General features: G+C 34.9%; 1 protein-coding gene across 1 annotated transcript in view; it reads right to left on the bottom strand.

Moving 5' to 3' along the window:
- Nucleotides 1–12,723, bottom strand: part of STXBP5L (syntaxin binding protein 5L) — a 356,600-nt gene that overhangs the window by 260,848 nt on the left and 83,029 nt on the right. Inside the window, exons 4-5 of the mRNA XM_081302277.1 lie at nt 5,038–5,119; nt 1,099–1,199 (exon numbers count right to left, since the gene is read on the bottom strand). Coding sequence (XP_081158403.1) covers nt 1,099–1,199; nt 5,038–5,119 — 183 coding nt within the window. The remainder of the gene's footprint in view (nt 1–1,098; nt 1,200–5,037; nt 5,120–12,723) is intronic.

Here is a 12,723-nt window from a genome sequence, read left to right as displayed (position 1 = left end):
TACCTGTAATCCCAGCAACTCTGGAAGCTCAGGCAGGAGGATTGCAATTTCAGGGCTAACCTCAGAAACTTAACAAGGCTAATCAACTTAGCAAGACCCTCTCTCAAAGGGTTGGGATGTCACTCAGTGGTTAAGTATCTCTGGGTTCAATCACTGGTACAAAAAGGGGTTGGGTAACATAAATGAACCAGAATATTCCCTTCAACATTTGAATTGTGAGGGGGAGAAAACCCACTCTTCTGTCAATCCACAAAAATGTTTAGGGTCATATCTACTTAAAGCACTGAATCAAAGAGGGGAAAAACCCTTATCAGCACATAGAGATAAAATATGGGAATGTGAATAGTTAATATTTTTCACTATTAAAGAAAAAGCCATATACTAATTCTGAACTTGTCTTAAATTTTTCAATATCCTGAAATTTCTACCATTTAACTTTTTTAAATAAAAAAGTAACAAATTTTTGGTCTCATCTTAAGAAAGAAATACTATGTGGTTTTAGCAAATATCTAAAATATATATTCCCCTTCCCCTAAAAAATACTGGATATTAAAAAAAAACTTCCCATTGATGTAGAATCCTAGAATATTGAAATATAAAATCATCAATATTACCCAGAATAATGAGGGTTAATGACTTAGACAGTATATTACACACATAAAAGAAATAAATTAGAAGTACAATGAAGAATGCATGTATAATTTCCATGATTTTTTCCTCATTGTATCTATAAACAACAAGTTAGGGTTAGAGTATAGGATCTAATTACCATGATCAAAAGGTATAGAAATACATTTATTATGCATTTGCCCTTTAAATGTTAGTCTGTGTTTTCAGTACCATGGTGCAAAGAAAAGAACATGTCATTGCTGGTTTACAACTAAGAGAACAAAATACTTAGGTAGTTTCCATTACTAGGTGATTGAATCTATATCAATTATATATATTCTAATAAAAGAAAATATAAAAAGAGCAAGCATACACATTAAATTGTTTCTAGCTATTGATATTAATAAAGAAAAAGCCAGTCAAGTTAATGTGAAACTTGCTCAATAAATAATTTTTGTACATTGAGTTCTTTAATTGATATATTCTTACCGTTCTCGGTTAAATTTAAGAGAATGAAGAACAGCTGGTCTTTTTTGTCTAAGGTTCCACAAATGAAGTGTATCATCTGAACTTGCACTGACCAAAGCACCCTGTAACAAAAAGAATACAAAGTAAGTGTGGGATTTACTTAATTTAGGGAAGTAGAAACAGTAAGCAAATTTACTGAATTTCCACTGCTTCAGGAGATATTTGTGTCTTTAAAACCTAAAAATATATGGAAAGACAATTGCATATACTTCAATCAGGAAGGTTACAACTGCTGAGAACAGAAGTGATTTATTGCATATGGATGGTCAAAATGACTAGATCAAGTAATATTTACTAATAGAAATAATCAATATAGCATCACTGAAACTAATGAAGGCTTTTTTGTATTTTTTTTAGAAAAAAGTTTAGATTTTTTTGTTTCTACCATTTACATATACATTATATATATAAAGAAGCAGATATCCAACATAGTTTTGTAAATCAAATATATAGTTTATATAAAAATTCTCTTCTGTAAGATTTTTCTTTATGGTTTAAAAAGTTTATATTCTTACTAAAAAGTATATTTGGTATAATTTAATCTGCTTCTTATACTATAAGAAGCTTTACCTAGTATAAACAAAAGTATATATAATAAAAGAATTTCTCCAACAGAATTCAGTATATTTATAAAAATGATTCCACGATTCTTTTTATCTAGCACCAGCAAATACAGATTAGTCCTGTTTGAACTACAATAGAATATTTTCTACTTAATAAGGCAGAAAGGATATGGATGGATACTGGCTGCCATATTTGTGGTGCATATATATATATATATATATATATATATATATATATATATATGAATGAATATAAATTATATGTATAAAGTTAGACATATATATAATTTAACTATTTCACTGAGTTAAGTAACATCATCTTAAAATATATCAGAACTTTTACTAAAATGATAGTTTCACAAGTGAAAATGTCTAGGTGTGCCCTATGGTTAAACCTAAAACTACTCTAGATCTACGTTCTCTAAAATTTATCTGGCAGAACTATGGTAGTTCTAAGATACCTAAAATGCTTCACATATTTTCCCAAGTATTTTATTACAAGTAATCTTTCAAGAGTTTCCAATATCAGTCATCAGTATAAAAAATTGTCTCATTTATATGCTAGGAAAAACTATATTGAAATTCCTAGCATTGATTATTTCTTTTGGAGTTAGAAAAAAGATCATAGGAATCTAAATGTCCTTTTGAAACAGTTCTTAAGCCTAAAGCATGCCTGTACCCTATGATGTTTCCCTCTATATTATGTACCTGTGATTTTAGTCTTTGAGAGGAATAGCTTTATTTTTAAAAAGCAATTATCGAGCATATTGGTACATTTTTAAATTTTATATAAGTTGCATATGTATACATAAATACATAAAAACACATGTACCAAGGGAAATATGTTGATATACACACTTTAGCATGAACTCATAATTTTATACCATGCAATATGATATATCCTATACATACCTTGAGAATTTCTTTGTTTACATGCTTTATTTGTAAACTTTTAATGCACTTCCTATGCATAAACTAGAAAGTTATTGGGTTTGCTTGAAAGTGCTTGATAACCTATAACTGATTTTTTTTTAAAAAAATAGACATCTCATTTCTCATAGAGGTGGAAGTTCACTTAGGACAGGGTAATAAACATGTTATACAAAATTAATAAAATGTGTTTTATATTAAATTGTTATGTGCAAACCAAAGATATAACACATCAAGGGTAATGAATTAAAACACAGCATCATATATTCAATAATATCTTAGTGTAATATCTGATTGAATCTATGAAGAATCTGAGTATTATTAGTAATGATAAAACAGGGATGTAATATCATTAAACCATTGAGCATAACAGAAGACCAGACACATGAAAGTATACACATCAGCGAGTGTATAAGGCTCATTTACAAAAGCATGAATCTTTATTAGCAAAAGCATTATTTATTTATAAAAATCTGTGATTATTTAAAACTGCAAATAGCCATGAGATCAAAACCTGGGAAGTATGAGAACATAATTGATTGTGAGGTAAATCAGGGTGAATAGTTTATGATAAACACTGTAAACAATGCAGGGCATATAAAAACTTGTCTCTATTTTCTCCTAGTTATGTAGTATAGAGGCAAACTTAGATCCTTCAAGTCAATCTTCAGAGTATCAAACCTAGAACAAATCATATGGAAACAAACTATGCCTACTAGTATACTTCTGTGCAGAAGGCAAAGCACTAAGATTCCATAATTAGGAACTACAGAGTAGCACTGAGAACCCAAAATGGTTGACATTCTGAATAATAATGATTAGTTATCAAAATAAAATATTTTTAAATGTCTCCACTTTTCCTCCTTACCTTCTTCTCTTTTTTTGGTACCCCATGGCAAGTGTGTCTACAAAGTTTAATATGCTAACTTTGTTGATAAGGAGTATCTCATAGTCTCCGGGAAAGATTTTAGGCCAAGAGAAATAAAAAATGGACATGTTTCAATACCACAATTTTTTTCTTGCCTCAAGTATTTCTTATACAAAGTTCTATAAGACATTTTACCTATGTGTATCATTATAAATTGTTAGTATGACACATGCAAATATATGCAGAAACTGAATAAAAGGGCATCATCATGCTATGAGAAAACAACCAACTTTTTACAAGGCACTGAGTTTAATCTCTGAAGTGCTTGAATTTGGTATGGCACAAACTTTTAAAGTATTTTTGCACTGGCCGGCTCACTTAACATAAAGTAGCTATTTAAACTTTAGGATTCGCTGTAAAAGATCTGAGTCAAGCAGACCATAAGTAACCTTCAACATATGGAAGATATGTAATTTTTCTGAGTTGATAAATACAATTTTTTTTTCTAGAAAGTGTCTCATCATTGTAGCTCTAGAAAAATAGGGATAGGTACATTACCATAACAGATATGCATACATAAATAAATAAAAATGAAGACAAATCAACAACTTCATATGGAAATAAAAGATAATATATATATATATATATATATATACAGATCATGCATATGATCTGAATATATATATACAGATATATGCATATACAAAAATAAGGGCCCACAGGTAAATAAACAAGCTTAAATTTATTTAATTGAAAATAGAGGCAAAATATGAGTTTACAGCTGGATTACAAAATTGAAATCCATAAAACGTCAGTTTAATGGCCAGTGAACCTTTGATTTTTTAAAAACACCAGTTAAGTAATTAATACAAATTATGTACACTACAAAATCACAATAAAAGGATCTTTTGGTACATAAATATTTGTCCTTTTTTATATTTTACTTATTCTTCTTAGTTATACATAATAGTAGAATCCTTTAAATTTTAATAAATTGGCAACTATACGAGTATGCCGTTTTATGAAAAATGTAACTATAAATAATACTGCATACATATATATTACTTAGAATCATAATACTTAAAATACTATGTCTCTTATAGATTGAGCATCCCAATCCAAAAAATCCAAAACCTCATATGTAAATAAAATCCGAATTTTTTTGAGTGTCAACAAGATGCTACAAGTAGAAAATTCCACATTTGATCTCATGTGACAGACTGTAGTCAAAACAAACATATTGAAAATATTGTGTAAAATTACCTTCAGATTATGTGTATAAGGAGTACACAAAATATTTTAAAGTGTCATGCTTATACTTAGGTCCCATCCCTAAGATGTCACATTATGTATATATGCAAAATATACAAATTTTAAAAAATATCTGAAATTGAAATACTTCTAGTCCAAAGCATTTCAGATAAGGGAACCTCAATTTGTAATACTGTGGGTGTGGGTGTGTTTTAAATAGTAAAAAATCTATACGTGTGTGTCCAATTATGGGTGTACATATTTAAATAGTTAAAAAAAAATCCTTACCTCATTGATCAAGAATTGTAGCTGCAAGACAGCTGCACCACTTTCATGTTGGCAATAACAATCAACACCAGGTCTCCCAAGTCTAACATAATAAAAGTCAAGGACTCTAACATTTTAATTAAAATGATTATTAAAGTGTAAAATAAACCAACTTATTTAGCAATTAGTGCTTTGCTTTTGAGTTACCCTTATTTTTTACATAAAGAGTTGAAAAGTTTTATTTCAGTTCATGCAAATTAAATTATATATGACAGATTTTAAAAAGCTGGGAAAAAAGAATGATAGTAAAAAATTAAAAAGGAGCATTTTCTTTCCCCAAAAGTAAAAACAAGGATTGAGAATTCAAATACATTTAAGATTTTACTGATTAAATACTTCTTTTCCTAAAATAAGTATGAGTAAATTATTTTAATGTAATAAATGAAATTATACTGTTAATAAAAAATATGTAAGTAAATACATTAATAATATTGGTATATACAGAACCTTGGTAAGCATAATTTAAATCCATAGTTCATAATAAACAGATTGATATATTTGACTACATAAAAATATAAAATTTTGCATGGAAAAAGTACCATAAGTAAGATTTAAAAAACAATGAAATGTTGGAAATAGTTAGTAACATATTTTAAGAATCATTATATGATTATGTAAGTCAGAAAGAAAGGAGAGAAGATGGAGGTAAGGAAACAGAATAAGAAAACCTAATGGTACAAAATTTACTTACATATTCTATGCCAAATGATATATGTCTCTATGTTTATGTATCATTTGTTTCTTTTCATAAAGATGTAAATTACATGAGACCTTCTACCCCAGCTATAATGAGAAAACAGGCCAAATCCATTCTCCCACATAAACAATTAAAAGGCATAGACAAAATTCATGTAACTATATTTTAGACATTACTTATCATGTAAGGATGATGGTGATTCCTGAAAGAGATAGAAAATGTATTATGAGCCTTATGATTTCCTTGCTTACCTATAGAGTTTCCAGGCCAAGCACTGGGATGGGGAAGCCAGATGGAATCCGGCAGATTCACTTCATTGAGAGAGAACTAATTCTAGGTTGACCAAGGATAACTGGGGCTCACAGACAGAGCAGCAAAGAAGAAAAACTCACATAGAAAGGGCCTTCAGGAAGATCTTCCTTGAATATTTAGCAAAGTACTGATCAGGGAATAGGTTTGAGCAAACCACCTTAGATTGGGGAAAGAAAAAAACCAAGAGGAAATAATGTCTTTCTTGAAGACCAAATCAAGACAAAAACTAACAAGTGCTTCTTGAAGAACAAATCAAACAGGGAAGGAAAATAGTAAATTAATGGTATCCACCATATACTAGGTATTCCCTGAAACCGAATCAAAACCAAAGTGCTGAGACTGAATGAGGAGAACGGAAGATATGGGAAAGAAATGGAATGCAATTCAGAAAGTCAGCAATCAGGTGAAATCTAGAAATATCAGTTTTCATAACAGTGAAAATAATAAAAAAAAAAGACTGCCAGCACTGGGCATATTATGGCTTTGTTGGGGGGTTAAAGGGGGGGAGCTCCCCTCCCCAGAAAGTTTAAAAAAAACAAGCTCTACTGTCCAGCAAAACCAAAATCTGAGCAGAAAAGAGGCTCAGATACTGTGAGATGATCCAGTACAGAAGAGTCCCAGGACTTCCCAGTAGATTTAGTGAAAGTGGGAAAGCAGACCAGCTTAAAAAGTGCCTCATTATTTAAACATTCTGCACAAGAAATCAGAAATCCCTGTAGTTTTCTAATGTTACATTTTATTTTATTTTTGTTTCTTTTTTCATTTATATTTCTTTTCTTTTCTTTTTTCTTGGTTTGTTTTCTTTTTGTGTGTCCAACAGCCAAAAGTCACCTATGCTTTACTTCTCACTCTTGCTTCTCTCGGTTGATGACCAAGCCTTGAGTCAAGAGACTGTGGCATGGATCCACAGGAAGTTCTTTCTGGGTGACAACAGGAGACAAGTCTACTGGTCTGTGGATCCATAGCACAGAGAAAGGCAGGAGGATTCTTGCTTCTGAATTTGGCAGTAGAAACTTTGTGATAATGAGAAAGTCCCATGGGAAATAGAAGTATGATGGGTCCAGTTTGGGTAAAAAGCAGCACAGTTCAGTACAAGTAATCCTGACCAATTCCTCCATGCCTAGAAGTGCCTGGTGGATCTAATGATACAATCTAGGTGCTTCCCAAATGCACACACCCCAATACATTGCCTAAGGCTCTTCGAATAAGAGGTGTGGCATAATCTGGATTGTCCACAGGCTGCCTGGGTGAGGAATCCATCACAACAGACACACAAAAAAATACAGATGTCGGGAGACCCAACATGGCGGCCGGGGAGGAAGCAGTATTTTCAGGATCTCCACAGTAACGCGATCAGAAAGACCCATTAATACACCTAGAATCTACCTACGGAGGAACCTCTAGCAAAATTCCGTGGAAAGGAGACCTGCCGGGAATCAGTAAGTTTATGAGAGGTGACAGTTTGTCCCAGATGAGTGAATCTTGGCCACGCGGTGCAGAGGTTCAGTCTCCCTGCCAGCCGCCGCCAAACGGCCGCCAGCGCCTGCCCGGTTCTGCAAACAGCCCCCGGCGGCCGGGCCCGGCGCGGCGATAAGGGTCCCCACCTGCACGGCAAACAGCCCCCCCGCCCACCCAGCTCAGAAGGCGACGTGAAGGGAATCTAACCAAGCCTTTATGAAATAGCGAACTGGGCTGCGTACGGGGGTTGCTGAACTGCTGAAACTGGTGCTCAGAGTAGCGGCTTTAATAGAGACTTTGCACAGCTTGTTAGAGCTCCTTTCACCATTAGTCTGTAGTGGACCACCCGGCCAAGCAGCAGAAAAAAAAAACAAAAAGATTGAAAAAGAGACGCTTGGCTCCCAGACGCTTTCCTGTTCAGAGCCGTGGGCGCTTTGCGCCCATATGCTTCCTCTTTTACTTTGCTCCCTGCAGAGAATCTGAATGGGTAATCAGCAGTGGATCTTAAGTACCCGAGGCAAAGAAAGCTCAGTACACCCCGCCCTTTTTTTGTTTTGTTTTGTTTTGTTTTTTTTGTTTTTTTTTTTTTTTTTTTTTTTTTTTTTTTTTTGAATATTGTATATACAGGGAGAGTTAGTGGACTGAAATTGTTGGCTGGGCTGGGGTTTCGGGCCGAAAATCCACTCCGCGGGAGCCGCCATTTGCTTTCGGCATGCTGCCTTGATGGCCCTGTCTACACTGTCCAGCAGCCACATCTAGAGACTGGAACTGGGCTGCGTGCCGAGCCCTGTCCTCTGAAGGCTGGACCACGGCCTCAAGCGCCTCGGTCGCCTGTTCCCTGCTGCACCTTGGGGCAGAGCCTGCTCTGGGGTCGTTGGGCACCCCCCTGCGAGGAGACCCGTGCTCTGGAGGAGGGGGTTGGAGAACCGTGGCGGCAGCCGCTTGGGCCCTGGGAGCTAGGCACCAGGCCAAGGAGCAGCGGAGGCCGCGGCGGCGCTGCTAAGGTCGTGAACAAGCGTGGCGCCCAAGAGCGCGGTTATCGCTCCCACCAGGGCTGACAACAGAGGTCCCTTGCACCAGCTACCAGGGGAGTTGCTACCTGAGGGCAAACAAATTCGCTGGGGGTCCTCAGCCCCAAGCCCTACAAACGTAGGGTCCGAGGGAGGAAAACAGAAAGGGTGTGCCCAGGCATCCTTGAAAACAGGGCTCCCAGGAGCAGCAGACCCGGCGTGTAGCCAGTAATGTGGTAAGCATCACAGGCGAATGGGGCCTGGATTGAGGAACCACAAGAGAAGGACCTAGGCACTCAGGACTGGAGACTCGCACAGTATGGGAAGAAGAGCTGAGGCACAGTGATTGGTTCCCACCTATCAAGAGGAGAAGCCTGGCCCAGTGGGCATAGCTCCACCTACTGGAAGAGAAGTTAATCGAGCTCTATGACTGCATTTATTATTATTATTTTTTTTTTAATGATTATTATGTTTTTTTTTTTATTTTCACTTTTTGTAGTTGACGTCGTTGTTCTTTAACTTTCTTATCAATGGTTTCATTTTTTTTTAATTCTTTTTATTCTATTATTATTACTATTTTTTTTAAACTTTAATTTCCATTTTTTAATACCATTATAATTTTTTTTGTTTGTTTTAAATTTTTATTTTTTCGTTTTTTCTCTCTTTCTTCTCACTTTTTTCTTTTGTCTATTTATTTCTTTTCAACTCTCTTATTCCCCCTCTCTTGAACCCCACCTGCCTACACTCACTCTCTTTAGTGACTTCTTCCCTTCCCCTCTAATACCTCTCCTCCCAAGCATCAAATAAATTTATAAGAGTAAACAGTAACTCAGCAAACAGAATAAGAAGTATCATGAGCATAAAAAAGCAAGGAAGAAAAGGAGTACAAACAATGCAGGACAGCCTAAATATTCAGGAGGACCTGGAGTCATCAGAAAAATGGCCATATAAAGAACTCAAGGAACACCTTAGACAGATGGAAAGGAACCTTAAAGATCACATTGAAAAGGAATTACAAAAACAGATAAAAGAAGAAGTTAAACATCTTTATCAGGAGATAGAGATTATTAAAAAAAATCAAACAATAATTCTAGAAATGAAGGAAACGATAAACCAAATTAAAAACTCAATCGAGAGTATCACTAACAGAGTGGAGCAAGTAGAAGCCAGAACGTCAGATAATGAAGACAAAATATATCAACTTGAAAAGAGTCTAGCCAACTCAGATAGGCTGGTAAAAAATCACGAGAAAAACATCCAAGAGATTTTGGATAACTTAAAAAAACCAAACTTACGAGTTATCGGGATAGAGGAAGGCACAGAGATTCATGCCAAGGGAATGAATAACCTGCTGAATGAGATAATTACAGAAAACTTTCCAGAAATAAAAAAGGAAACAGATATACAAATTGTAGATGCATACAGGACACCGAGCACACAAAATCACAGTAGACCAACGCCAAGACACATTGTTATGAAGCTATCCAATATACAGAACAAGGAGAAAATATTAAAAGCTACAAGAGAAAAGAGACAGATTACATTTAGGGGTAAACCAATAAGGCTGACAACGGATTTTTCATCACATACGCTGAAAGCGAGAAGATCCTGGAACAACGTATTTCAAACACTGAAAGACAATGGATGCCAACCAAGAATTCTGTATCCAGCAAAATTAAGCTTCAGATACGACAACGAAATAAAAATCTTTCATGATAAACAAAAGCTAAAAGAATTTGTAGCCAGAAAACCAGCATTGCAAAGCGTCTTGAGCAAAACTCTACACGAGGAAGAAATGAAAAACAATAACCAAAACCATCAGCGGGAAGTGCCTCGGTAAAGACAGAGGAAGGGGGGAAAGCTAACCATGGAGAAATAAACTAAATTAGGGGGAAAAAAAAAGATAAATAATCAAACATGGCAGGAAGTACAAACCATATATCAATAGTAACTCTAAACGTTAATGGCTTAAACTCTCCAATAAAGCGACATAGGCTGGTAACATGGATTAAAAAAACAAATCCAACAATATGTTGCATCCAGGAGACTCATCTGATTGGAAAAGACATACACAGACTCAAGGTAAAAGGTTGGGAAAAAATATACCAAGCACACGGTCCTCGTAAGCAAGCAGGCGTGGCCATTCTCATATCGAATAAAATCGACTTCAAGACTAAGCTAATCAAAAGGGATAAGGAAGGACATTATATACTGTTAAAAGGAACCATTCACCAACAAGACATAACAATTATCAAAATTTATGCACCAAATAATGGCGCTGCGACGTTCATAAAACAAACTCTCCTCAAGTTCAAGAATCAAATAGACCACAACACAATAATCATGGGTGACTTCAACACACCTCTCTCACCATTGGACAGATCCTCCAAACAAAAGTTGAATAAAGAAACTACTGACCTCAATATCACTATCAATAACCTAGACTTAACTGACATATATAGAATATATCAACCATCATCAAGTGGATATACTTTTTTCTCAGCAGCACATGGAACCTTCTCAAAAATAGATCATATATTATGCCATAGGGCAACCCTCGGTAAATATAAAGGGGTTGAGATAATACCATGCACTTTATTAGATCATAATGGAATGAAACTGGAAATCAATGATAAAAGAAGGAAGGAAAAATCCTACATCACATGGACAATGAACAATACGTTACTGAATGATCAATGGGTTACAGAAGACATAAAGGAGGAAATCAAAAAATTCTTAGAGATAAATGAAAATACAGACACAACATATCGGAATCTATGGGACACAATGAAAGCAGTTTTAAGAGGGAAATTCATTGCCTGGAGGTCATTCCTCAAAAAAAGGAAAAACCAACAAATAAATGAGCTCACACTTCATCTCAAAGCCCTGGAAAAGGAAGAGCAAAACAATAGCAAATGTAGCAGAAGGCAAGAACTAATCAAAATCAGAGCAGAAATCAATGAAATTGAAACAAAAGAAACTATTGAAAAAATTAACAAAACAAAAAGTTGGTTCTTTGAAAAAATAAATAAGATCGACAGACCCCTAGCCATACTAACGAAGAGAAGAAGAGAGAGAACACAAATCACTAACATACGGGATGAAAAAGGCAATATTACAAAAGACGCTTCAGAAATACAGAAAACAATTAGAAATTATTTTGAAAACCTATATTCCAATAAGATAGAAGAAAGTGAAGACATCGATAAATTCCTTAAGTCATATGATTTGCCCAGACTGAGTCAGGAGGAAACTCACAACTTAAACAGACCAATATCGATAGATGAAATAGAAGAAGCAATCAAAAAACTTCCAACCAAGAAAAGCCCAGGACCGGATGGGTATACAGTGGAGTTCTACAAAACCTTTAAAGAAGAATTAATACCAATACTTTTCAAGTTATTTCAGGAAATAGAAAAAGAGGGAGCTCTTCCAAATTCATTCTATGAGGCCAACATCACCCTGATTCCGAAACCAGACAAAGACACCTCAAAGAAAGAAAACTACAGACCAATATCTCTAATGAACCTAGATGCAAAAATCCTCAATAAAATTCTGGCAAATCGGATACAAAGACATATCAAAAAAATTGTGCACCATGATCAAGTAGGATTCATCCCTGGGATGCAAGGATGGTTCAATATACGGAAATCAATAAATGTTATCCACCACATCAATAGGCTTAAAGATAAGAACCATATGATCATCTCGATAGATGCAGAAAAAGGATTTGACAAAGTACAGCATCCCTTTATGTTCAAAACATTAGAAAAAATAGGGATAACAGGAACTTACCTCAACATTGTAAAAGCTATCTATGCTAAGCCTCAGGCTAGCATCATTCTGAATGGAGAAAAATTGAAGGCATTCCCTCTAAAATCTGGAACAAGACAGGGATGCCCCCTATCACCACTTCTATTCAATATAGTTCTCGAAACACTGGCCAGAGCAATTAGACAGACGAAAGAAATTAAAGGCATAAAAATAGGAAAAGAAGAACTTAAATTATCACTATTTGCGGATGACATGATTCTATACCTAGAAGACCCAAAACGGTCTACAAAAAAACTACTAGAACTAATAAATGAATTCAGCAAAGTGGCAGGATATAAAATCAACACACATAAATCAAAGGCATTTCTGTATATCAGTGACAAAACTTCTGAAACG

Source organism: Spermophilus citellus, assembly GCF_964194105.1.
Source record: "Spermophilus citellus genome assembly, chromosome: 7".
Taxonomy (NCBI): domain Eukaryota; kingdom Metazoa; phylum Chordata; class Mammalia; order Rodentia; family Sciuridae; genus Spermophilus; species Spermophilus citellus.
Note: the sequence above shows the minus strand (reverse complement) of the source record. Positions and strands in the feature narration are given on the sequence as shown.